The sequence below is a fragment of the Anopheles stephensi genome, chromosome 2, assembly GCF_013141755.1.
Source record: "Anopheles stephensi strain Indian chromosome 2, UCI_ANSTEP_V1.0, whole genome shotgun sequence".
Taxonomy (NCBI): domain Eukaryota; kingdom Metazoa; phylum Arthropoda; class Insecta; order Diptera; family Culicidae; genus Anopheles; species Anopheles stephensi.
Window position 1 is genome coordinate 57,244,845 of NC_050202.1, and position 26,543 is coordinate 57,271,387.

Genomic DNA, 26,543 nt, shown 5'->3' on the forward strand with positions numbered 1-26,543 from the left:
AAGCCCATCTCCCTGGCGCAGGCCCTTGGTGGTAGCAAAGGGCCCTGAGAGTTTTCCATCCACCTTCACCTGCCTTCACCTGTGATGTTGGCCATTGTCATACTTACAAGCCTGGCAAGCTTGGCCGGAATTCCAAAAGTGGCTTGACGGATTGAATTCTTCGGTCTATAAATTTTAAATGGGAAGTATCACGAGTTTATAATATGTTTGAGGACCATGAAGCTTACTGCGAGGAGCTGTGCGAGCTTAATTAAGCGCCCTAATCTTCTTCTTCTTCCTTGGCGTTACAACCTCGAAAGGTTTCGAGGACTACCATTTCTGGCTTTCTGTGACTAGATTTTCTGTGACCCGTAGGCAAAGTAGTCAGGCCTACGTACTGGGAGGCGGTCTAGATGGGATTTGAGCCCCGGTCCTGTCGTGTGAAGAAGACCGGTGCCATTATCGCCTCGGTCACCGGACCGCGCAAACGCTTTAATCTACCCAACTAGAAAAGATCATAGGAAAGAAGCCTTGCCTCTAATTATGTTGAGAAGAAATGTGGCCGATTGTGCAAAGTGGAAGTTGGTAAAACAAATTTTCCCCTATGTTTTTAAAAATAGTTTATAAAATTGTTGCAGCTTACCAATCAATTCTTTTAAAAGAAACCAAACGAAATACCTCTAGCAGATTAACGCGGGTTCAAACAAGCCCAATCTCAACACGACTTCAACTTCCACGATACAGCGCGCTTTCTTTCGATTCGTTTAATCTAAAATATAACAAACAAAAATTAGCACAATTATTTAAAAATGTTCTTCCTTATGTATTTTATCTCATTCCTCGCGACTTATCGTATAGAATGTACATTGCCAAAAAGAAATTTCTTTCGCACTCCTACAGCAGACTGCACGAAACTGTTTTCTCAGCTGGTAATTTACATGGCCTTATGATTGATATAAATACGCACAGGCACTGCTTTGCTGCCCCTTTTGCTCCCTCGTCTTAACATAATCCCCTTCAGTACATTTTACAAAACTTATTCAAACAGAACGTTCAAACGTGTAGTTCGTGTGTAAAATGGGTTACACAGTTCAATTTCAATTTCATTGCTATCGCTAACTGCTCAATACTTATTACACTTGCAACCACGTGCAGCTAAGAAATAAAAGTTTCTTATCACGCGACGGTCGCGGTCCTTCTAATTGCTAAACTTCCCTATTTTTGCATTTTACCTTCGAAGACGTATGATTATGACTTACGGCGGGTCTTCGGTTTTTGCTTTTTTTTTGTTGTTTTCTTCTGTAGATAATTCTTCTCCTAGTTATATTTACATATCATACTTGTAAAATTTTGTCTGAAATTCACTTTTGTTGCCGATAGCAATCTAAAAGTTTGTATGCTTAATGCTGTTCGACTAACATAAGAAAAATATGCTAAACATTGCTATTTACTATTTTACTATTTTTTGCTAGCAGCAAAATCTAATCAGTTCTATCAAGGGTAGTGCAAAAGGATGGACAGCTAGCAAAGTGGTGGATATGAACGAAGGGGGATGCGTAAAATAAATTAAGTGTGTTTTGCTTTTCCAATGTTGCTGATGCTCCTTCTACTCATTATCTTGCTCGATTCGTATGCCCCCCCCCCCACGCACCCACCGTGATGCGATTTGAATTGTACTTGGGAAGCAATACGAACACGGCTACGTACGGATACATACAAAAATCATATGTAATATTTACACTATCTCAACCAACTGTACCAACAAACTGTAGAGAGAGAGAGAGCGAGCTTACGACGCAGGTTGTTGTCCTTCGACTGGTGCGACGGTAGCCTTCATGAGATTAACCCTCGCCACAATCTTCAGTGCCGGGCCAAGCTTCATGTCCATCGTGCTGACGAGATGGTTTTCCTTCAGCAGCAGCAACGCCTGCCCATCGATCTCCTGATTGACAAAGTCTTCCGCATAATCGGCACAGCCCGGAAGTCCGCGAATAAATTCGTACACATCCTGCACCGACCAGCGCAGAATGGAGGATCCTTCCTCGCTGTTGGCCGCGGCGGCTGCGGCAGCCGCAGCAGCAGCCGCCACCGCTACCGGTGTCACTGGTGCGGCGGGTACGTCAGCAGCAATCAGCATACCCGACGGTGGTGGTGGTGGTGGTTGGGACGCTTGTCCCATGCCGGTGTTCGTCGCTGCCGGTTGAAGCAGACCCTGCTGCTGCTGCTGCTGTTGAAGTTGCAGCAGCTGTTGCTGTGCGAGAGAAGCACCCGCTGGAAGTAGAGCGCCGGCCGCCTGCATCTGTTGCGAATCCAGGTCCATCTTGATGTTTGGCAGGACTCCTCCAATGGTTGGATTCAGCATCGCCGGCGTTGCCAACGCTCCGAGCGGAAGTGTGCCGAGCGATGGTTCGACGACGCTCGGAACTACAACGCCTGCCGGGGTTGGTGGGACACCAAGCATGCCGCCGTTCATGGTGCCAACCATTGCAGAAGGCTCGACCGATGCTGCCACCGAGGTTGGAGTCGTCGGTGTTGCAGTCGAAAGTCCCGTTCCGTTTTGTACCGGAGTGGACAACTGATCCGGCGAGCTTTGTTTGGCCGACCGGGCACAGGATGCACTGCAGAACCGTTTCTTCTTCATCTTGCTGCGCAGTTCCGTCTTACCGCAGACCTCACAGTTGCCCGTATCGCTGGTTTGATTTGATGGCGAAAGGGGACAGTTGGCTTCGTTTGTGGAGCGTTTTTCTGTTAAGGAATAGCAAGAGAAAAATTGTTTTAGAAAATTGAATGAAGAGAATCAAATTGCTGACCAAAGGGGGAAATATACTTACTCGGCGGTTCGTCGGAACTGTCCCGCTCGGGGTATCGCTGCCGCTGCACGGCAAACGGCTCATTCGCTTCCTGTATCACGAAACCCTCGATCACGTGCGTCAGCACATTCGGTTTGATCGTTGCCTTCGGAATTCCACCCTTATCTGCGCTGCTACCCGTCTTGGGTGGCAATCCGCCACTCGAGCCGGTGCTGGATGGTGTCGTAACGCAGGATGTGGCAATCCCGGCGGATGTAACGCTTCCGTTGGTGGAAAGCATCCCGTTCGGGCCAATGTTGCTAACCGGGATGGCTGATGTGCCCGTAACCGTAGCGATCGCTGTCGTAGGCATTGTGGATGGCGAGCTGCTCGTAGAGCTTGTGGTGCTGCTCGCTGTACCCGTCGTTATCGTTGTGGTAGCGGTGGTAGAGGTGGTTGACGATGACACCGTAGCTGTGGCCGTGCTGTCTTTCGACGTATCATCTGTCGTGCCAGTGGCCGAGGCTGCAGAAACCGTCGGCGTTGTTGAGCTTTGGGTAGCACTGCTACTCACGGTGGTGGTTGTAGCGGACGCTGGGGACACAGAGGCAGAAAGTACCGATGGTGCGGACGAGGCGAGTGATGCGAGAGAGGTCAATGCGTCTGAGGCATTACTGGCCCCGTTTGCATTGGTCACCGTCGTTCCGGTACCGGGGGCAGGTGTGGTGTCCATCGGGGTACTGGCGGTACCGTTCATTTGCGCATCGGAAGCACTATCCGTGGCCACCGACGTTGATTGATCCAAATCTAGAAGAAGACAGAAGAAGAGGATCAGATTAGGTGACGTTACACGCTTGTTACGGGGTGTACTGATTCTATTATTATGAGCTCATTCATGGCGACATTACTGAGTTATGATTCAACCCCCCCATTGAGTTCCATTCCTCGAACTTACACATTTTTTCATATATTTTATTTTAAAAGCGTCAATTAGATCATTAATTGAAGGTCAAAACAATATCATTTCATTATCTGCTATCAACTTATTGTTACTATTTTTTAATCTCAAAAAAAAACCCTCAATAATGGCTGTGAGTAGTCTCATTTACTTCACTTTCCAAATCAAACTCGTGAGAGAAACTTGCACGATCTTGTACAGGGTGTGTTCCAGTTTTGAGATATTTAAAGTTTTTTTTTATGTTTTTAAGTTTGTATGCCGACTGTGCTTTTATAGTTGAAACAAGGAGTTTTACAATTTTTTGGCTACTTTTCCAAGACGATATCGGCCAAACGGGAGCTTCTGATCTCCTTCGAAGATCATGATCTAAAATTAAAAGAGATCCAAAAGCGGATATTTAGCATTTCAACAACTCCACACAGTGTGAAATGCCTGCTTAACCCATCATAATGAAGAGAATCCAAAAATCTTGATTTTCAAAAACCAATTTTAAACCATCTTCAGGACCCCCCATTTTACTGAAACACCCTGCCACGCTCACAAAACTGTACCGGTGAAAACTTTAGGCCGGTCAGATTTTAAGGTCAATTAACACTACACACACACACACACACACTAGACAACCAAACCAAAACTATTGACACAACGGTTTGGCATTGTGGGCCACCTTCTTCCCCATCATCATCATCATCATTCGGCCCACCTATACAACGGTGTTCCGGCAAACAGACGAACACTGCACGCCTCTTGGATAGTTCTTTGCGTTTACAAAAAATCAAAACATTTCACCTGCAAACACACCAACACAGTGCTTCCGTTCTTAACAAATGCGACGAAGCCTAACCGTAGCCCCACCGTTGTTCCATTGTTTACTGACGTCATAATGCTCCCGGTGGTGGGAACGCTTGTTTTTGCTATGCAACTACCCTCCAATAATGCTTCACATCCAAATGCAGGTGATGTAGAACCCTCCGCGCCCCCATATAGCAGCTATCAACTGTCAACGACACACTGCTGCCTACTATGATTCATTCCCTGCTATTCCCCTTTAAACTCTAGCGCTAACCCTGCTACCACCGACACGTGCTGATGTCACTGCCATCTCCACGCAACACCCCCTCCTCCTTCCCGTTTCACTCTTGCTAAAAACACTCACACAAACACAACATCGACGGGATGGTAGTAGTAGCGTGATGCACTACCATCACATTTTCCATGCTCTTGCCCACACACACACACACACAGACCGAGAAACACCGAACAGGACCTCCGGTACACACGCGCGTACTGCCGCTCTCAATATATCGATCACTGTGTCATTCGCTGCAACACAACATCGACCGGTAAACACACGGGGTGGCCTTGAAAATGGATGCACGCGCAAACGACCCACGGGGGGGAAGCGAATCGTTTCCATGCACCGAAGAAAAACACAAGGATACACAAGAAAAACCACAATACACGCACTGTATGATAGTGCTTATCACCGATTGCTAGTCTCCCTTAACAACACACAACACTGACGTCAGCGATAACAACACACACACACACCATCGGCTAGGTCCGCGCCGTAGCTCCTCTCCTGATCCCTTTTCCTTCGATCACATACAAAATCACAATAATACGCCGAGATAAAAATGCGTTCTATCTGCTGCCGCACAACAATAGCGAAACGCAACACGCAAACGATACTGGCCCGAACCGCGTACGTACCTACTGACGCTCGTTCGCCGAGTCCAGCGAATGTCAAGTTCAACAAGCGCCAACCACGGAACCACCAACACACACACACACAGAGCACACCGGTATCGGCTCACTCTGTGTGTGGTGCGGTGTGTATGTTTATGAGTGTGTGCATAGGCCGCACTCGACCAACCCCCACCCACTCCCGGCCCGCAATTGCAAACTTACCCCCTAAACTCCCCCCCCCTCTCTCCCCCGCTCCCTCTCTCCCTCTCCACTAACTCTTGTGTATTCGCACCAATGTTTTCGCATTTGCACGTTTGTCTATTCCGCGTGACCGAAACAACCACCACCATCAAAACACCACACCACCGGGGAAACGGACTACTACCGCCATGAATGTTGCCGCTGCTCTGTGCGCTGCTCCATTTCGTCATTCCGCGTTACTACTAACACCCGAAAAACGTTACAAACGAGAACAGTCGGAACAATTTTGTTGATCATCATCATGGAATTAAATGTCCGGCTGCATGCGCACGAGATCGCCAGCATTAGGATCGATTTTTTTTGGCTCGAAAGAGCTTGAGAGAGCTCGAAATACGATCGCGATCGCTCAAATTTAGTCTCCCATTCCCCGGACAGAGAGTTGCATTAGAATGATGATGATGATTTGCCAAACGATATTCAGTGACGTCTCCACATCAATCCAGCTCTCGTCCCGCGAAAGGTGGCGGGCGTATGTGGAGGATGAGACAGCGAATAATTATTCACACTTGAAAGCCGCTACTGCTGTGCCGCCGCAGCACATGGTCCGGTTCGGTTTGAATTTACTGTACACCGCCGTCTCTCTACCCTTCTACACCCCTTAATTCGTCGATTCAGAGTTGGGAGCTGGTCCGGGGACTCTGGGCTTAAAGAGTTCATCGACACGAGCGCATTGCGTGTGTGTGCGAATTAGAAAAATTGGTCTTCGAATTCTACTGTTGCCGTTCCCCTGGTCAGTTTGTATAACCATTGACAAAAGACTTGTGGTGCCCTACCTTTTCCATTCGCTTCCGATGCTGTAGCAGCCTGCTTGTCCTTGCCCGTACCATCCGTCGTAGAACCACCGATTCCGGGTTGAAGTTGAGATCCCTGCGCCTGGAACACGCCTAGCTTCATCGCTCCCACGGCCTGCGGCGAACCCATCAGGCCACCCGCAGCCATCGAGGTCGGAATCTTGCCTGCCGCACTCATAATGCTCATAGCGGTCGAGGTGGTCGGTGAGCCAGGTAGTGACGATATTCCGCTTATGTTCGCACCACCCATCGGTGACCCACCGATCATCGTACCGCCACCGGCAGCAGCTGCCAGTGCGTTCATATTGTCCAGCAGCTGCTGTTGCTGGATCTGTTTCTGTGGTGTCGAAAGCTGCTGCAGCTGATGCATCGCTACGCTGATCGCTATCGGGTCCGTTTCCTTTCCGGCGCTGAGTAGCGCTGACTGAGCACCGCCGCTGGATGCGACCAACGTGGCCTGCTGCTGCTGTCCACCGAGCGATGCGGTTGTCGTTATGGCACCGGCAGAGATCGAAGGTATCGTGCCCGAGCTGATGATCGACGCGACCGACATCGGAGCGGCGGACAGGGATGTCATCGCCACGATTGGGTTCTGTCCCGATTGGTGTACCGAGCTGGGCATCGAAGATACCAGGATCTGCTGGTGCTGATGGGTGGACTGGAGCGTACCGGCAGCGACAACGTTGGTGGTGGCAACGTTCGATTGATTGGCCGCCTGGTGGATGGGTGAAATGGTAGCACCATTGCTTGTGACTACGATCGGATTGCCGGCAATGTTGGCGATCGACACGGGCAGCAGATTGCGATCGATTTGGAGTGCCTGTCCGCCTTGCGACACGATCGTGGTACGATCACCGGCTCCCGGTTGGCCCAGTGAGGCGGCTGCCATTATCATCTGCGTTGCGGTGGCAGCAACACCGGCGTTGCCAGCCTTGCCCGCCTGTCCACCGGTCTGTTGGTTGGCTAGCTGTTGAAGAGCATTTTGCTGAGCCTGTTGCTGCTGCTGTTGGGCTTGCTGCTGCTGCTGCTGCTGCTGCTGCTGGTGAGCCTGTTGGGCCTGTTGCTGCTGTTGCTGGGCCTGCTGTACCTGCTGCTGCTGCTGTTGCTGCAGTAAAGCATCAGACGAAACGTTGATCATCATGCCGGGTTGATTCGGCTGACCTTGCTGGAACACAAGCTGATGCACTATGTTGCCTGGCTGGGCTCCGCCAGCCGTTGCTGTCTGTACCAACTGACCCTGCTGAGCGGCATTCGTAAGGAGCTGTGCCTGGTTTGCTTGACCCGCTACGGCGGCCTGCTGAAGGATTTGCTGCTGCAATTGGTGTATCTGTTGCTGTTGAGCGGCCGCTTGTTGCTGTGCCTGCTGATGCTGCGCTTGATGCTGTTGCTGCTGCTGTTGCATCATCTGTTGCTGATAGATTGCCTACGGAGATTAAGAGAATGGAAGGAGTTGTTACGTACAGCGCTATTGAGATCTGGCTTCAACACCTGTACCTGTTGCTGTAGCAAAATGTGCTGATTGTTCGTCTGCTGCTGCTGCTGCTGCTGAGCGGTCTTGAGGTGCTGCTGAAGCTGCAGTTGCTGCTGCTGCTGCTGCTGTTGCTTACTGTCTCCCAAGATGGGCATATTAAGTACCGCCGGACTGAGCGCTGTTCCTGCGTTCATTAACACCATCCTTAAAGAAAGAAGCAAAAGTCGTTAGCAAACTCACGCCCTCTGGATCGACGCGACCGAACGCCAAACTTACTTTCCACTGCTGGTAACAACCTGCTGCAGCTGTTGCTGAGGTGTCGTCGGTTGACTTGCCGCTTGGCCTAGCTTCTGCGGCGTTGTCGTACCGGTTCCCAGCTCGGTCTTAATCATCGGTGTCGATGGACGTACCATCGGTTGCTTCGTACGCATCTTGTTGCCCGCCTTGTTGAGCAAACTCTGCTGCGCCTGGGCCGTTTGTGTGGAGACGGACGGACGTATGGGGGATGCACCCTGGGGCAGTATCTGTGGCCGTTGGCCTTGCTTCGTACCCAGCTGTCCCGCTATATTCTTTTGGCCTTGCAGCGTCGAACCGACACCACCCGTTCCGATGGATTGTCCGCTAGTGGCGTTGGTGGCACCGAGTTGTCCAGCCTGGCCAACGCCCGTTCCGGTCGCTTGGTTAACGTTCGTTTGAGCTCCAGATTGTTGCTGCTGTTGTTGGACCTGTTGTTGCTGCTGTTGCTGCTGCTGCTGCTGCTGCTGCTGGGTAACCTGTTGCGGTGACTGAGTGATCGTGCAAGGCAGTGCAAGAGTTTCTACAAATAAAAGTGAAGAATGCCACAGTTAAATACTGTCACCTCCCTAAACGAAACCTGCTTTACTTACGATTATGAGTCTGCGGCGCTTGCTGTAGCGTTTGCTGCGTGCTTGGGAAAAACACGCCCTGCGAACCATCGGGATTGGTGCCGCGAATGATGATCGGGTTCGACGCAACCAGCCCATTCGGTGTGGACCAAATCTGGCCCTGCAGGGGCCACTGCGTTGAGAACTGCATCTGCTGACCTTGCTGTTGCAGCGGACTAAGGAGCTGCGCGGTTTGCATCGGTGCTTGAGACACCTGCACGCACTGCTGTCCGGCTGCGGCGGCCGCTTGCTGTTGGGTCAGCGCTGCAAGATTCTGCTGCTGCGCCGTACCAGCAGTACCGGTTAAACCGGCCGCCGTACCAAGCTTCTGCAGCTGCACCTTCTGACCGGGTGTAGCAACAGCGGCGGCTGCGACTGCACTTTGAAGCACTTTTTGCATATCCTGCTGATGGGTGGTGCCTGCCTTGTTCCCGGTAGCTCCGGTAGCGGCGGCCACCGCTGACTGTGCCGCAGTTGCGCTGAGCGCCGGCAGTAAATTTTGGGCCTGTGTTTGTTGCTGTGAGTTGACCACACTCATCGGCGAGAAGAACGTGAAGGGGCCATTGAAATTGCCCGCCCCGGTCGTCCCGATCACCTGCTTGCCGGTCGTGGTCGTCAGCATTTGTGGTGTGCCTTGGAACGGTTTCGAGGCGGTGATCAGCTGGAACTGTTGCTGGCCGCCCAGCGGTGGGAACACGATCGGTTGTGCGCCGTACAGTTGCTGTAAGTACTGTGCATTCGAGATCGGCTGCTGTACGACTACGCGACCGTGAGGCCAATCGGTCGAGGAGAGCTGTTGCCCGCTCGCCATTGCCTGCAGCGGTGACATGTTGAGGGCTGCTGCGGCCGCCACTGCAGACTGTTGCTGCTGTTGCTGTTGTTGCTGCTGCTGCTGCTGCTGCTGCTGGGCGGCCTGCTGCTGAAGGGTTTGAGCATGGTGTGGACTTTGTGACGGTGCCACACCGCTCGCTTCGGCCAGGACCTGCATCTGTTGCTGTTGTGCTTGCTGCTGCTGTTGCTGCTGTGCTTGCTGCTGCTGTTGCTGCTGCTGCTGCTGAAGTTGTTGCTGCTGTTGCTGCTGATGATCAACACCGGCCGAACCGGGCTGTCCGGTCGGTGTTGGTGTGTACTCCTGCTTCACCTGGATCGTGCCACCGTACGCCTGGATCTGCTGGTACTGGAACAGCTGTTCCTGGGACAGCTGCAGCGGCACCGTGGCCTGCTGCGCCACCTGCGCCGGGCTCTGCGATTTCTCCAGCGTGTCGGGAAGGAAGTCGTACGGTTCGTCAAACGTGATGCCTGCCTTCTCGGCGAGCGTCTCCAGACACTTGAGCGACGATCGGTCGTTAGTGTCGGCGGGCGGTACTGTTCCGCTGCCGGTTAGGACGATCGTGGTCGTCCCGTTGATGGTGCGCAGTGAGGATGATGATGATGCCTGTGACACGGGAACCGTTTGCAACCGATACACAGGCAAGTGCTGTTCACTGCCCACTCCAGATCCCACGGACGTTACCGATTGCTGCGGTGATAGGGCGCTCGGTGCAGTACAGGCAGCTGCCGGTGATTGGGCTCCGTTGTTTAGGATCGGATTCCAGGGTAGTTCGATCGTAACGATGGTGGCGTTACAAGGATCACCCACCACCTGCTGGCCTGCGTCACTGACGATGGTGGCGTTCGCGCCGTTGTTGGCGCTGTTAGGTCCGCGCTGTAGGTAGCCGACCCGTACGAGGCTGACTTCGTCGTTGGGTGGAGGGACTTGTGGTTTGATGGGTTGTAGCTTTGGCAGCAGCAGTGGCCTTTGCGGATTGCTCTGTTGCCGTTTGAGATTGTCGTAATGTTCAGATCTGTGGACGAAAATCGAAAGAAATAATTTAAAAAACCATTAGTCATATGTAATTTAATAGCTTTTGAATGATGAATCTGGTATAATATTATGCTGCTTTAGACATCTTTTCAAAAGCTAATGATGCTTCGAGTAGCAGAACACGAGAAAACGGGCATCCCTTCCTTTAGACCTTATTTCATCTCAGGCGAACGGCAGGAAGCATTCCATAATCGGATTGCAGCTCATCTCATTTTAATGAAACGAAGTTATTCGGGAACAACTCGTGAACATGTTTTACCCTCATCGTACGCTAGAGATAGCACACACACACACACAGGACAGGACCTAAAGGAGTACACTTGCTACGAAGGGTTCTCCAGATAGAATTGGGAACTATCGGGAAACAAAAGAGGGGCATATTCATAAGGAGAGTATCGTGCGCTAGTATCGCTGTATTGGTGTAAAACCGATGATGTTCCGAGCTCGCAATGTCTTAAGTCGTAGCTCTATCCAGTTACACTGTCAGGACTAACGACTTATCAAAACTAGACATATTGAGAAGGCAGAAGAGATATCGAAGTTAGGAAAGCATGTTCTTGGACGATTAAAACCATAAAATCGTATTAAACCTCCCTTATTTTTGTATTCTCCATCTTTTATCTCGTTCGGCTGGAGAACGCATTTTCCAAACTATTGCTTCAACAGCTTCAAGCATTTCGTCGGACCATCACAGTGAAGCATATGTGTAAAGATATGAAAAGTTTATCGTTTGAATGAGGGAAGGGTGCATATATCCAATCGAATACAACTCAATTATCTCCCCTGCCTTCAACGCTACAGTAATAAATATTCAACAGGTTGACAGAGGAGACAAATTTAGAGTCTGAAAAGTGACAGCAAATGGACTCACCGGTGCTCTAGAGGAACAGCAACCGCCGATTAATTTTATAGCTTCTATTTTTGTGTTGGAATTGTAAAAGTGACTGTACACAACGTCAGAACAATGCTTCATCAGTCATTAGTCGTAAATATAGGCAACAAAACGAAAGGGGCCATGCGGCAAGTGTCCACCAACTTTGCGGTGGACCAACATCGCGAGGAGGCAAAGGAATCGTCCGTATCAAACGTTTGGTATTGACACGTTACTCAGGTTCGTTGTTTTTTGGTCACTTCGATCCGATAAAATCGAACGGTAAGCCTCTTTTTGAAAAAATCTACCGCCTCACCAGGATTTCGACGGAAGCAGACAGAAAACAGACGAGGTTGGCAAACAACTGGAAAGCAAACACAACTTTCCAGACTTGCAGTTCGTTCAGTTCGGTTTCTAACCTATGCATGCATGATATGGCTGTCGTTTCGTTCCCTTTAAGGGTTTATTGGCAAATTTTACGCGTCCATAGAGAGAGACACAATAAGCAGCGTTTTGTAGCGTGCTTGGACAAGTTAATTCATCCGTACCAGACAGATAGTTGTTTTAACTCGATTTCAAATCAGCTATTGCTTCGTTTTACTAAGATAGGAAAACAATTAAATGTTGTGCTGACTGAAGATCGAGGAATATGAACTACATATGTACCTCCTCGCACAGTGAATAAACAACACAAAACTTCAGTGTTCATGCAACACGTCGTCCTGCTACACGGACGACCTAGTAGTACGCTGCGTTGGACAGCACCACTTGTAAGCCTCGGTATTAAGCATTCTAAAACCAGCATGTGTGTGCTGTGGCAAAACATTGCTCTCTCTCTCTTTTGGTAGGGATTCAATTCGACGAAAACGTAGACCAAAACCTGCCGAATGTAAGTGCTCGAGTACCGTGCGACGACTATCAGAACGATAGGCCGAGTGAAAGTTCGGAGTGAAACCATAGGACGAATATCGAAGATATGCATACGGGACCGATGGAGAGAATGATTGATTCTAGCGTCGACGTTCGAGTGGAACCAAACAAACCTTCCCTCACATCGTTCATAGCAAGCCACATGGGGGAACCTTGCAAAACAAACCGTACGCATCATGCCACAGGTCCGGAGCAGCAGTAAAGCAGTGGACCGATATCCCAAATTCATCCTGAATGAAATTGAAATTGTATTCTAGCGTGCTCGGTCAATAGAACTACTTAGAAAGCTGGCAAAAGACCAACTTGAGTAAATTTGTTTCAAAACAAACAAGAATATTAAGCATTCGAAAGAGACAACTGTGAAAACCCCATTCAGACAACACATCAATACCGCCACGCGCTGTCAGCACCAGCATCCATTGTAATCAATGTCCAAACGTCACCATCATCAGCTCTCCCTCCTATTGGCCCAGTAGCAAAAACGTTACTTGTTCTATTAGTCAACCAACTTCAAACATACAACTTCCCGAATTCTGATTGACTTCCCGGTGGAGAAATGGGAAACAAAAACAACACAAACTTTGTCCAGTTGTCGTATGGCAGACGAGTCGTGCAGACTCGTTCAAAAGGATCTCTCGCTGTACCTCCTGCTAGTGGATGTCCGGCCAGCTTTCACGTCCCTCGGTTAGCCCATCTTCATTGAAAGACAATACTCGTTTATTGTCTTTGAGATGTGAAGACGTTTTGGGGGAAAAAACCTGATCATTTGTTCGTCTCTTACACTGGTTTCGGCTAACTTTGCAATACATCTCTCATCCAGAGATTCAGAGTTCGTCTCAAAATTGCAGAGCTTCCATATCCGGCTCTTACTCATTCCCCGGTCACTTGCGGGCGAATTCCTTTCGCCTCTGACCTCTTTTGCGAAGGCAGCCTTGGTCGAGGTGTGGTACTTAAAATGCATGTGCAATTTTTACGTTGGGGGCCACAGCACAGCAAGCATCACAACCGAGATCCCTTCACACCGGAGCCTCTAGTGACGTGGCCTGCAATAAAACTGTTCTGCAGTTTCGACCGTTAAACCATTCAATCATCGGCTGAAAGCGCTGGTAGAACATGCGCTTAGTTGCGCCCATAAACCGTGCAAGGGGACGACAGCAACACGGTCAAAGTGAGTGTCGGTACCATCTACCCGATGCAAATTAACTTTCAATATAAAATTTATGACTACCCGGTCCGACTGCTTCGCTGATGGATGGATTGGAGATCATCATCATCCACACCGGGCTCCGACTGCACAAAGCACCCGGAGAAGGCATGCACACAGGGAAGTTTTGTGAGATGATGCTGTGGAACAGCATGAACAGATTGTGACGAACATGACGGACAGAGATACAAGATTTAGTATCACAAACGGCTCCCCTTTTCGTTACCCTCGGTTTTTTTTTTGGCTTAGACCTCAAAGCTGATGATCCTCTATCAGTTCAATAGTCTGCAGTAACCTTACCTTTGCTTCAGCTCCATCCCTCACTGCTTTGGCGATCTTCGATTTGAAGATCCTAACCTTTTTCCAACCTTGCTTAATGCGATAGCAAAGCCTTCCCCTTTAGCACACGCCTGAAATGTTCTCCCAATGAAGAATGAGTTCGAAAACAGGTTTCAGTGTCGTAAAATTCTGCTGCCCAACAACAACAATCTGGCCGAACAGCGATCTGGCCCGGGACACAACACAACAATGGCAAATGGACAGCATCACCCCTGAACTGACTTGCCGTGCCTTTTATGGTACCGCGTCCGTGCTCCGTGAAATGCACCGACACCAGCCAACCTCAGTGTGAAATAAAAGGCGCACCGCGGTCGTTATATTTCGCGTTCCATCAGCGTGCCTCGCTTGCCGTTCAAAAGAATCGATCGAACCTGTGGATATGGTTCCTGCCAAACTTGCGACGAAGAGCATGAGTCGGTGGAATCATAAATTTCGGCACATATCCTGGAGTTACCAGGGAGAGAGATAGAGAGAGGGAGTTGGAGAGCGAGGACACATACAGCCATGTAGATCCTGCATGTTAAATTTAAGGAACGACGCAATAGAGGATATTCCAGGAAAAAAAATCCTCGATCGCTTTATTGACACAGGCGTGGGTACGAACCGAAGGACTTAAATGACTTTTATGTGCAAACCCCAAACTGCATATCCGTTTTTTTTCTGGTCTAGGGAGACCTACTAGCTTATCTAGCTGGTCAGTCAGAGGTATTGGTAATGGGTTGTTTTTATGTCAAAGCAGCTATTACAGTTGCCATTACTTCTCTTTCTAAGCGGATATTATAGTATTGACAGACAGTAACGCTGCAAACAGAACATTTACACATCGTTCATTAACTACTTACATAATCTTATGTTATTTTTCTAATTAATCATTTCGACACTAGCACACCGGAAAAGAGGTGCTACATGAAAGATCCAATATCACTTTTTTAAAACAATGTTTCAGCAATATGGCCACGCAAATCTTTATGAATGATCTACCAGCTCTCAGCTCTTTTCCATGTCCAAAATATTGCCATGTTTAAGTTGAAACGTTACGTCCAAAATCGCTAATTGAAAGCATGAATACACCTGAAATGTAGGACCAAAAAACACTGCAGTGACTCATGCATTCGTCAACCTGGAGAGATGCCAGCTCTTGTAACTGGTTGCGCAAATTGTACCATAAAATATCTTCAATGCCTTGTCCTTTTTTTTCCTTAACTTGTCCAACAAAACAAAACGTTTACCAATTAAAAGGAGAAAAAACCAATACACAACAACAAAGCGAACGAAGTCAAAGAAGCCTCGGTCTGTCTGACCGTGCAATAAAACGTGAAAGGACAACCCGGTGTGTCGGGTATACGGCGCGTTAAAGTGTACCCCTCCGGTTCCAGGAAGGAATGCAATTTCCAATCAGGCTTGGCTGTGATGCACAATTTCTTACCCTTGCACTTTGGACCTCATAAAATGTTGGTTTGGGGCTTAAAAAAAAAAAAAGACTTAATCCCTGTCATTACACCGAAAACTCAAATTGGCACACACGTGTCGATGAACGAGTCAAGAGAGGCACTGGCTGGGTGCATAATAACCAATCCGCCAGCAACTCATCCCAACCTCCCTAGCGTCATGCATATTTTTGGTACGCTTTCTCCATCGTCCCTTGGTCCGAGCATGCATCCTGTGAAGAAGAAGCATTTCCTCCCCTATAACCGTGGCGACATTTCGAAACACACAAAGCAACCCTTTACGAACGCACGTCCAAAATTGCCTACTGCGACCAGCTTCCGCCACACTGGTGATTGTGTTTGGTTTTAGTACAGGGGAGAGAAAAATCAAACAACCCCCCCACACACACACACACACACACAGGGAGGGTGTGCACTAATGCAAAAACCCCCTGCGAGATAGGGCTGGAATCCGAACGAATCCTATTCCAAGGGATCACGGGAACAGGAACATCAGCCCCAGAGCGTGCTGCTGCATGATTCTTGTGTTACTGCTGTTGTTCCATACAACTCCACCAACGTGTGTGTGTGTGTGTCTGCTCTTTCTAACATTCTCTTTCCACGTGTGTTCCTCTCTCTCTCTCTCTCTCGCTCCGTTTTCTGATTCATCTAGTACTCACTGCAGGACGCAAAATTAATGGATAGGGATGGAAAATGTGCACACACACACATTTTCCTCGAACGCATCCATCACCGGGGGTACACCGCCATTCGGAAAACAATGAAAGCAAGCAAGAGAGGGAGAAAAAAAAACGCATGCACAAATACCGTACACGCATGCCACCATTTTCCCATTTCCTTTCGAATTCGTCCCAACAACCGTGAAGGAGATAGGAAACGGTAGCCAAAAAACGGACACACAGCCACGTGAAATATTCGTTTAGACACAAAAATTAAGAAAATGGTTCCCTCTCTCTCTTTCTCTAGAGGGACGCCATCTCTTTTCCAACCCCCAAAAGAAAAACAGCAATACAAACAACAATAAAGGAAGCAAAAAAATGCCACCCATGCAGAGTAGGAAAAATGCATTTTTGCCCAATTTTTTTCTGGCTTTTCCGCATCCATCCTTGCATGTTACTTCCAAACTCGGGATATTTTTTTTGTTTGCTTTGGATTTGCTATGCTTTGTAAAATGCTTTGACGTATGTTCTTTTAACAGATCATCGGAAGAATTATCGGAGCGCAGGGATGGAGATTGCGGGAAACCTTTTTTTTTTGTTTCTGGCCTCTGACTTCTACTACGGATGGGGATGAACGAGCTCGAATTGGTTATTTCGCTGTGTGCAAATCCCTTTTTGGCTTCCCCTATAGCTCCTTGCCCGGCTCTCGAACCACCCGTTTGTTTTTCGATTTCGTTCGTTCTATCCCGGGTTCGAGAGCATACGCGTGCCCCGCACGACCAAGCAGCTGTGATGATGCGTTACTTCCGGTTATGTAGCGAGCAGTTCAATCTGATGGCCAGCAGCATCAGCAGTACCACTCAACGACTTTCCCTTCCCAATACTTTCCCTCCTTTGGTTGGACCGTGTTTTTTTTCTCTCTCGCTTGTGCTAAATTTTCACACATGATAAACGTTATAGACCGCGTACCATCGCAAGTAAAAAGGGGAAAAATCGAAGGAAAACCTAGCAGGAAAAAACCCAGCATGCACCACCAGAGCACACTTATGCGGCACCGTAAAAATACAAAACGGAACGACGACACCCTCTTGCAGCCACACACTTGTTATTTGGGGAAAAATTTTGATAAATTACTTCGAAATCAGCCATAAGTGAACATAAACGCCTCTTTTTCACTTTGGCTTTCTCTTAGGGTGAATAGGGGCTGAGTGGCGGTTGATAGATCGAAAGGCAGGAATTTTCAATATATTACACACATGATGGAAGCCAGAAAGAACCGTTTGAGTAGGTTTAAAAGACCACATTTCGCATGCTTCGGTTGCGCTGGCACATGTGTGTGTGTGTGTGTTTGGAATGTGGGGAATATGATATGATTCCTTAATGTTTAAATGTGCTTATTTTGAGGTTGAGTGCTAATCGTGATTGTGTTTGCTTTATTGTCTGACCAGATCAAAAAGGTGTTGAGTGTTTGTGGTAATAGCACAAATTGGAGTGATTCATTCGCCTTTATGTTGGTATTATCGACGATCCAAGAAGATTCTTCGTGGGCCTAGTTTTAGCTTCGCAGGATGCAAACTCGATGGATGTGGATCAAATCCCATCCAGATCGTCGATTCAGAAAATCTGGGCCGGCCTTTTTTACTTATCAAGCACTACAACCGCGCAGAGGTCCTCCTTGGCCTTCTGCATAAAAACTGCTCTCCAGTCTAAAAGTCACGCCTCCTGTGTCCATGAAAACCATCTCAACAGAATTAACGGGATGGGTTGTTCGGTGCCATTCTTATGACATGACCAGCTCACAAGCGCTCACAGATAGGGCCAGCATTCCTTCTGAACATCTTTCATTCGAATTCGTCAGTTTTGGTATAGACTCCATGATCGAGAGGCGTTTATAAGCTCTGGGACTATTACTGTTCCATGGAGTTACAGCTTCAAGGCGCCAATAGTTTTGAGTGGAGACCTCTGGTTCTTCTGACCAAAGATATATAAAGTTGGGAGGACCTTCAGTTACGGGTAAACCCAATTTTCTTCTAGTTGTAGTGCTAAAGAGGAAGAAGAACTGATTCTGCTCCTAATCTATCCCAACAGCGTATCTAATTGTTTTTAAACTACTTTAGAAGTTTAATGTTTGAGCAGTTTATCCGTGTATGCGTATGTGGATGTCCAACAATCCACATTCCAAAACTCGCGCGTTTTGGTTTTTTTGGTCAAACTAAAATATTATAATTAAAACCATCTCCCAACGAAATTAGTTCTTCATACACGCGAAACGGGTAGCTCCGAGCCCGAACCGATGGTGATGTGATCTTACTGGACCCTTTGCACGCCTGTTGGAAAGACATTATCAAGCTCTCGAATTACACACTCCCAGAAATCACCACTGTCCCATCAATTGATTGAGCCTGAATGCGGTTCACACTCGCAAACCGCCAAAGCGTAAACAAATGGCCCAACACCACCAAGATTTACGGCCCTTTTTTCTTCTCTCTGTGCTCTTCTCCTGCTTTGTCCCCTTTTTGATCGCTTTTTCGGGACGAAAGTATTTCGTCTCGCGTTTTTTGTTTTGTCCAATAAATTTTTATACATTTTTTTCCATCTAGAAATTAGATGAAGTCACCTTCACAACTCGACAAAAAATGAGTCCTGCTCCTATTACTCTTTTTCCTCTTTGGATTTGTGCTGTTGAAGGTGTTTATTGAATCGAGGGTTTCGAAAGCTAATATGCTAATTATTCTCGTTACCAACGCTTCGATCTCGATTCCTAAGGGCATGGCGTGTCGGCATGTGCAGCCGTTTGTGAAATGAAACATCAGCGTAAGACGATGTGACATAAAGTTGAAAGCAAACGAAGGGTGAGGTGGATATCGATGAGATGAAATTGGAAAACGTGAGCAAGATTAATAAAGCTCCGGCATAAGTAAGCGGAAAGTCTCGTGTACAGAATTTTGAGAATGATCTTCCTACACTCGCTTGTTTGTGCTTCTCTGATATGCTTTTTGTAATACTACAAATTTATTATTTGCTAGATACTGCTCTTAAAATCATTAATCGTAGAGTATTTCCTTTCCAACGAGTATAAGTCGTAGGAAATGGTCCTCAGACAATCAGGCGAAGTTTAAAACGGGAAAACCCCAAAGGAATTGATGGACAGAGCATTGAGTTCGGTTCAACCCGCAACTTGACGAGCTGTGTTTCCTCCGGATTCCTATGTACCTGACACAGCATTTGTCAGACTTTGTTTATGTATTACAAATTAGAAAGAATCTTCCAACCGACATAAGGAACTTCAACTTCAATCTATCTTACTATGATCAATACACGGTAAAATCCCGTCTACTTTCTACACCAGCTAAGAAGCATCCTTCAGATAACGCTTGTCTCCTGTTCTTTTGATATTCTCTCGCTCTCTCTTCGTGCACTCTGTCTATTGCTCTCCAAAAACAGCCACGACTTTGAAGCTTCCTTAAACGACGCATCCAAGTCTCCGACAGTTGGAACAGCTTTACTGTTTAAGAAAAAGACTAGCAGCAGCATCTCCACTGCACTCATGTGTGTCAGTGCGATTTCTGAAGTTGTCGGTGAGGCTATCCTTCCTATTCGAATAGTGAAGTGTAATGCAATTTACATGTCCTTCTCCACAACTTTCGGCACTAGATCTCATCTGAGGGAGAGCAACATTTCATTTCCTTTTTCAGTAACTAACTTCCTTTCGCTTACTTCCCATTTCTTTCATAAGCTAACGCACCACTCTACCCTCCATGTAGGTGTTCCTCGATGTCCTCCCAACTGTGAGGAAAACTTTTTTCATCTTCTTCCCTACTATTGAACAAAGTTTTGTGCTACTCTCATAAATCTTGGAACAACCCTGGTAAAAGCAACCCTGGCGAAGGTAAAATGCTTTTATTCTACCCCCTACTCACTCTCTCTCTCTCTCTCTCGCTCTCCAGCAGGAAAACACATAGAACTGTCCAAATTTTATATACTTGGCTCACGCATTTCGTAAACGGCAAGCTATGGGTAACCATGGTGAAAGAAGAAAGCACATAATACGACTCTAGAGGGTACCGGGGGTTAGCGAGATTTAGCGCAATTTCCCATTTTCCTGCCAACATCCTTTCTATATATGGATGTGTGTAGACCGCGCGTTTTTTTGCACCCAACTGCCGAACACATGCTTGCTTTCCCTAGCTATCTAGCGATAGGGGAGCTCGCACAAAGTTGGGGTGGTACTTGGGAGCTATTAGAACGAAGCAACTATTCCGACAGCCTGTGGACAGCGCGCGCATGCGCAATGCCATCTCGAAAAAGGACGATAAGAAGAACGAATGAATGCGAACAAACGTACATTGGAAAGTATTTGCCTGGGCTCGTAAAAGGGAAATATAGCTTTCCCTGTCGTACGTACAGTCTAACTTTGTCTAACACGATGGATCCTTTTTTTTTTGCTATTTTTAACCACTAAATACAATTCCAGCGAGTGGTTAAGGATACATTACCCTATTAGTGATGCTGCTGATGGAGTTTTTCACAAAGAAAATTTAGAGCTCTGGTTGAGTTGGACATAAAAAATCATCCAACTTCAAAATTACTATTTGGTCTGGGTTTCATCTTTTCGATAATAATATATAAATTTTACTACACGTGAATATAATATACAATCCACATTAGTAGTATTTTGAAGATTAAATTCTAGGATTGAATGTAAGAAAATTAAGACTTACACTACTAATTTTTCTAATAATTTTATTGTACCATTTTATGATGCTTGACTTTTTTCCCTAAGCATGAATTATCCCGTCTATGAAACTCATATATTCTCTCAAAAAATCGAAAGATTATAAAACAGTAAACGAAAGGATATTAAGGACTCTAAACAGATAATGTTCACCATTCTTTATGTAATAAAAAAAATATAATAGGTTGCTGTAAAATGGTCCACAAAACAGTAAATGTTACCTACACCAAATCCGTATCATAAAATATCATAAAACATGAAAATGTCTTTCCGAAAAACGATCCTGGCTTGGTTAGATCGCTAAAAACGCTCAACGCTCACAACTACCACCAGGCCAGGCGTAAAAGGTTCGATGTCCTTTTGCGTGGGGCAAGAACCAACACCACACCACACTAAACCGTGCTCTGTGTGGTTTTGTTTTGCTCCTGGATGTTGTTTCCCTTCACGCCTAGTCCATCCTGCCTTCCTTGCCTTCTTCCGTCCACATTCAGCATCCATATTTTTGCATTGACACATCGACTGTCTCGCTCTCCCTCTCTCTTTATCGTCCTTTTAAGGATGTCAAACGGCATTTCGTCCTGTCTTTTTCATACTCACGGTTTTTACTTCCTCTTCTTTAATGAAAACATGTGGCATATAATTTTCTATCTGTTGTTTCATTCATGTGGACAAACCACGTTCGCACATGTCCGCCGATTGATGCTATGACACGAGGCCCCCCTCTTTTGCCCTATCGGTGAATCGTGGAGAAGAAATATCGTCATCCGCCACCATACCAAGGCAACATGATCGTTCAAGTTTAGTGCAAAGGCCACTATGTGTGCGTGCTGCAACGTGCCTGTCTGTGTGTATCAACTTGCACTCGCCGGTAACTGATGTGCGGCAAATGTTTTTAGCTGTTGTTTGCTTTTTTTTTGATTCCCTGTTTTCTCGATGGAAGTCATCAGAATGACAGAGTCACGATATTGTATCATAACAAACCAATCAAATTTCGCTAATATATTTATGGCATTTTCCTCCCTTTTTATGGCACAATTTCCTGAAGTATCTTAAATTGTTTGTGAACATGCAACTAAATATTTTAAATTTCATATTACAAAAACTGCTCAGATTACAGCACACTGTTTCAACCAGCCGCCCTCTTCATATACCATCATTAACTTTGGTTCAGAAATTCATTAACTTTGAAAACCTACCAAGGGTTGTAAAAAAGTTCAAGCGCAGACACTGGTAAACTACAAAACAAAGATTTTCATTCTTCCTGACCGTGCCGGCTGTGGACGGACATAAACCCGGCGCTGCAATTTGACACATATGCCTGTGCAGTGTAGTGTGCACACGATAAACAACTTCTTGCATCAAGTGCGAAGAAAAGCACGCGGTTCGATATCATGCGCAGCGCAGCTATGCCGCCGTGTGAGATAACGATGCTCAAGAGAGACTTTCAATGCTTCACCATGCTGCTGCTCATTGAGAGCGATGCTTCTTTGACAGATGTCAGTGTCGGTCGCGGCTTGCTGTGTCGCGCGAAGTGTACACAACAAACGCACTGAGGGTTGTAGGTGCGCGCATACTCCGGTGAAAGAGCGCTCACCACCAACCGCACTACTACTGGCAGCCAGCCAGCCAGCCAGAAGCTCCTCAGTTTAGAGGGACCAACTTCACGAGGCAGCATTAGTAGCGGCAGCAGCCGAGATGGCACGAGGTCAAGCAACATGCGATAAAGTGACAAGCGAGCGCGGAGCCGAAAACCGGTTTTACCGACTGACTGGTCTCTGCTATGGTCCCTGGGATGATGGTAGCAGCGCGACGACTCCCTGGAAACATGGAGTCATTCGCGCTCTCTGACCTCCATCAGCGTCATGCACTTCCCACCAGAGGCGTAGAAGATCGAGCAGGAGAATGCCATTTCCGTTGCACGGTCTCTCACCCTCTCGCTCTATCCCACCCCCCTCTGCCGGGGGTTTATTATGCTGTTGTGGGGATGATTTTTTGCATGCACCCATCGTGTGAGGCCACAGAGACACAGACGTACGAATAGCCATCGAATCCATCGCTTACAGCTTCAGCTCACCGAGAAGGGCAAAATCATAAAAAAGGAACCAGGGTCGAGAACGGTTCGTCTACACATGTGTGTTTATGTGCTCTTGGAGTGTAAGGAAGTGAAAGGGGAGCCTCCAGACAATCTGAGCGTAGATATATAAAGGGGCTGCTGTGAGGACCTGTGTTTGTTGCGGCTCGTGTAAAGTTGGAGATGGAGTTCTCCTCAGGTCGCCGCAAATTCTACTGGCCGTATAACAGAGAAGGCGAATGAATCCACCTAGGAGTGAACGAGATAGGTGGAACTGCACCCGAGTGAGTCGAGGTGGGAGGGTATCCCAATGTACAGAAGGGATACCACCATGGGAAAGGAGAGTAATAAAAATGGTCTTTGCCTCTTCGTCGACATCGTCGCCTACTACGCCGGATACTCTGTGTGTACACACACACACACAGACACGCACAGAGAGCATAACAAAAATAACTCGTTTATGCGGCGAGACAGCACGAGAGAGATAGAGAGAGAAATGAGGAGCATGGTGGAGTAAGCGAGAAGAAAAATGCCTGGCAAGCGAAATATGCACATGTTGCCTCAGCGAACAGGATGAGGGAATAAACGATTGAAGCCCTACTGCTCCGAGTGAGCGAGCGAACGAGCGCACGGGACAAAACTGGTTTAGGCGGGTCGGCCGGTTGGCGGTCTCCTCATCATCTTTTCCACCCCATCATCAACCCACTTCAAGGAACCCCCCCGAAGAAGAGGAGATACCGACCGGGATCAGGTTTCGCCTCTGTTGGGCTCTCTGCAATAACCCCGAACCCAATAAATTGCTTGAAAGAGGAGAAGTGTATACTTTACAATAGTGTTGGTAGGTGTATGGCAACATAAACCCCACACACATACTCGTCTTAAACAGGATTGGTGGGGTGGAAAAGGCACGGAAGGAGAGCAAACAACAGCAGCTTGTGGAGCGGGATTTATGGCTGTCCCGTGTGTGTCCAGAGGGACTCTAGAAGCAAACTGTCCCGTAGCTGAATTTTTGTTTTACCTCGTTTGTCATTTTGACAGAAGAACATTGATGTAGGAGATTTTTTTGCACTTTACAAACCCCTCAATGGAAAAACGGCTTTCCTTTCTAACGCTTCCAACGCTTTCACAACATAGAATATCCTTTGGCTATGCTCGCGTCAACTCGCATCAGTAAGAACGGGAGCGAGGCTACGGAGGCGAGAACAGGAAGGAGATAGCAAAACAACACAGCATGCGCTGCGAGACACACGCACACATACACACATACGCATCGCAACATACAACGTTGCTTGGTGGCTCTCGCGTTGACTGCGTGCTGTCAAAAAAGGGCTAGGGTACAACGGGGCACGAATGAGGACCATGAACGCAAACGAAATACATACGTAAAAATTATGATGCAACAAAAACAAACGACAACTACAATTGAAAATATAAAACAATGAAAAAACTTATAAATGTAATTAAATAATAATAAATACCTTTTAGTAAAAAACATTGAACCACGGGGTCGATCCATTTTTAAGGTGCCCACTCGTAAGCTGTCACCTGCTCTCAGACAGTTGGGCGGGGTTGGTTTGGGGGTTTAAAGGGGAAAGTTTGAACCGAGGAAAAACTATACTATAACTACACAATACTGCTTATAAAAAGCTCGTTCGGGCAAAGGTTTCGCATTGTAATAAAAGCGCGTCTGCCACACCGGTAACCCAGCTTATGATGGTGGTGATGATGGTAACTGATAAAACACACGCACGCACACGCTTATTAAGATAGTTTCTAGCCGAATGATCAATAGCTTCACAATTCGAGTAACACAGCGCCAACTAAAAGCAGTTTAGTGGAGAATGAAAATGAAAAAAAAAGGTCAATAAACACAAGCAAAGCACACACGATAACGAAACAAAACACGCAGCTGTAAACGTTTTCCGCATCCACACACACCAACACGACACATATCATCCATCAACGCAATCGCAATGCATATGGGGAGGGAAAGGCTTTTGTTTGGTTGTACCTTTTTCTCTGATATCCTTATCCTTGGAAAGTGGTGAGTGGACGAGGGCGAGCGTGCGAGAGGTTGATATTTCTCTTCTGCATTATTCTTGCTTTGTGTTTCTTCTTCTTCTAGTTGACAGTTGCACGGGAGGCAAAATTTCACTTCTACATGTGCTTAGCAAGAAGCTTGCGCATCCTTGTGTTAAGGGATGGTGATCGAAGATTCTTAGTAACGGCCACTAAACTACGCCCGAAGTAGATGACGCATCACGTTCTACACATGGGGTGATGATGGAGCGCACTTCAAACTTTCAGACGATCCCTTTTGCTGCGGGTCCAAGAATTTCATTGATCGTGGGTATGATGGGTTTAAGGCAATTACCAAATATGAACACACACACTCATACACAACGGGTAGATTGACCCGATTTCCGAACCGTCCTAAGGACGCTGTTTCACTGGCAAAAATAACCTCAAACACAAGGGCCGAGAGATTTGGTGCCGACTAACAACTCCAACGCTCTCCACAATTACCAGAATCACAAACACGGTTTAACCGCACTCGTCTCGCGGAATGAATAACGCACGTCCGGTTCACAACGCGGAGCGAAAGATTTCGTGCACACCGCAAGGAACGAAACAAACTGACTGATTCATTCGGCTCGTCCATTGTGTTCAGCAACCTTCATCATCTCTCACTTCGGCCTATGAATGCGCTGTATTGCCCCGAATACTGCATTTGCAACAGTGTGCGTGTGTGTGAGCGCGCACCCTTCTCACTCGATCAACGAGTGTGTGTGAGAGTGCAATCGTGTCAATGTGTGCTACTAGTTCTTCTTCTTCTGTCATTAAAGAGTTCTTTTGAAATTTCGAAGCACCACCACACAACCACGCCTGTTGCGTCTCTTTCTGGCAAACTGGTCTTTCTCACCCTCGCTCTCGAGCTCATTACATGTTCGGGCTGCTTTGATGTAAACCTTTCTACTACGTCGTGTTTCGTGCTTCTTCTTCACATTCTTGCACGTCTTTTTAAAGGGGACCCTTCGTGTACCGATTCTCATTAAACAAAAGGGAAAAAACAGAAAGTCAAAGCATATAAACAAAAAAACATCTTCATATACACACACACACTCTCACGTACAGTTTCAATCGTCGGTAAGGGTGCGCGCGCGCATCGGTTAAATGAAATACACCATTGCTTCGTCTCATTCTTGCTCGCATATTGACAGCGCTTTTCTTCCTTATCAGTATACAAACCCCACACAGGCTACAGAAGAGTGAGAAGAAGAATACGAAAACAAGAAAACCCTACATAAGTCCCCTCCATCGTTTTCAACTCCAACACGATTCAGAGACACACAAGCGCGCATTGTTCCACGCATGCGTGTGAGTGCTGTATTAAACGGTTAGCAGTGTGCGTTTGTATGTGTGTGAATACGATACTTTGAAAAAGAAAAAAAAGCACTTGGAAAGAGCAGGCTAGTAGCATTGCGAATGAAGGTACAACTCGAATACAAGAAAGAGAGAACAATGGCCGAATAGCATAATCGCGCTATGATCTGAACAAAGCGAACGTCTGCGGCGCAG

General features: G+C 47.2%; 1 protein-coding gene across 3 annotated transcripts; it reads right to left on the reverse strand.

Annotated features, from left to right (window-relative positions):
- Positions 1-774: 774 nt before the first annotated feature.
- LOC118503009 (polyhomeotic-proximal chromatin protein-like) lies at positions 775-25,612 on the reverse strand. Of its 3 annotated transcripts, none has more exons than XM_036035824.1 (8): positions 25,339-25,612; positions 24,443-24,784; positions 8,826-10,687; positions 8,215-8,755; positions 7,962-8,142; positions 6,450-7,890; positions 2,811-3,575; positions 775-2,724 (listed from the first exon to the last, which is right to left on the reverse strand). In XM_036035824.1, the coding sequence occupies exons 2-8, from the start codon at positions 24,478-24,480 to the stop codon at positions 1,769-1,771; spliced, it is 5,784 nt and encodes a 1,927-aa protein (XP_035891717.1). In that variant the 5' UTR covers positions 24,481-24,784; positions 25,339-25,612; the 3' UTR covers positions 775-1,768. The 3 variants fall into 3 exon arrangements, with proteins under 3 accessions (XP_035891717.1, XP_035891716.1, XP_035891718.1); XM_036035823.1 differs by having other exon boundaries at positions 24,976-25,612; XM_036035825.1 differs by having other exon boundaries at positions 25,491-25,605.
- Positions 25,613-26,543: the final 931 nt, after the last annotated feature.

Coding starts and splice junctions, on each gene's coding strand:
- LOC118503009 (XM_036035824.1), bottom strand. CDS start 24,480: ATGGATCGACCCCGTGGTTCAATGTTTTTTACTAAAAG. Junction 10,688..24,442: donor TCAATGTTTTTTACTAAAAG/GTATTTATTATT, acceptor TTTCGTCCACAG/ATCTGAACATTACGACAATC. Junction 8,756..8,825: donor AGCGCCGCAGACTCATAATC/GTAAGTAAAGCA, acceptor TTTTATTTGTAG/AAACTCTTGCACTGCCTTGC.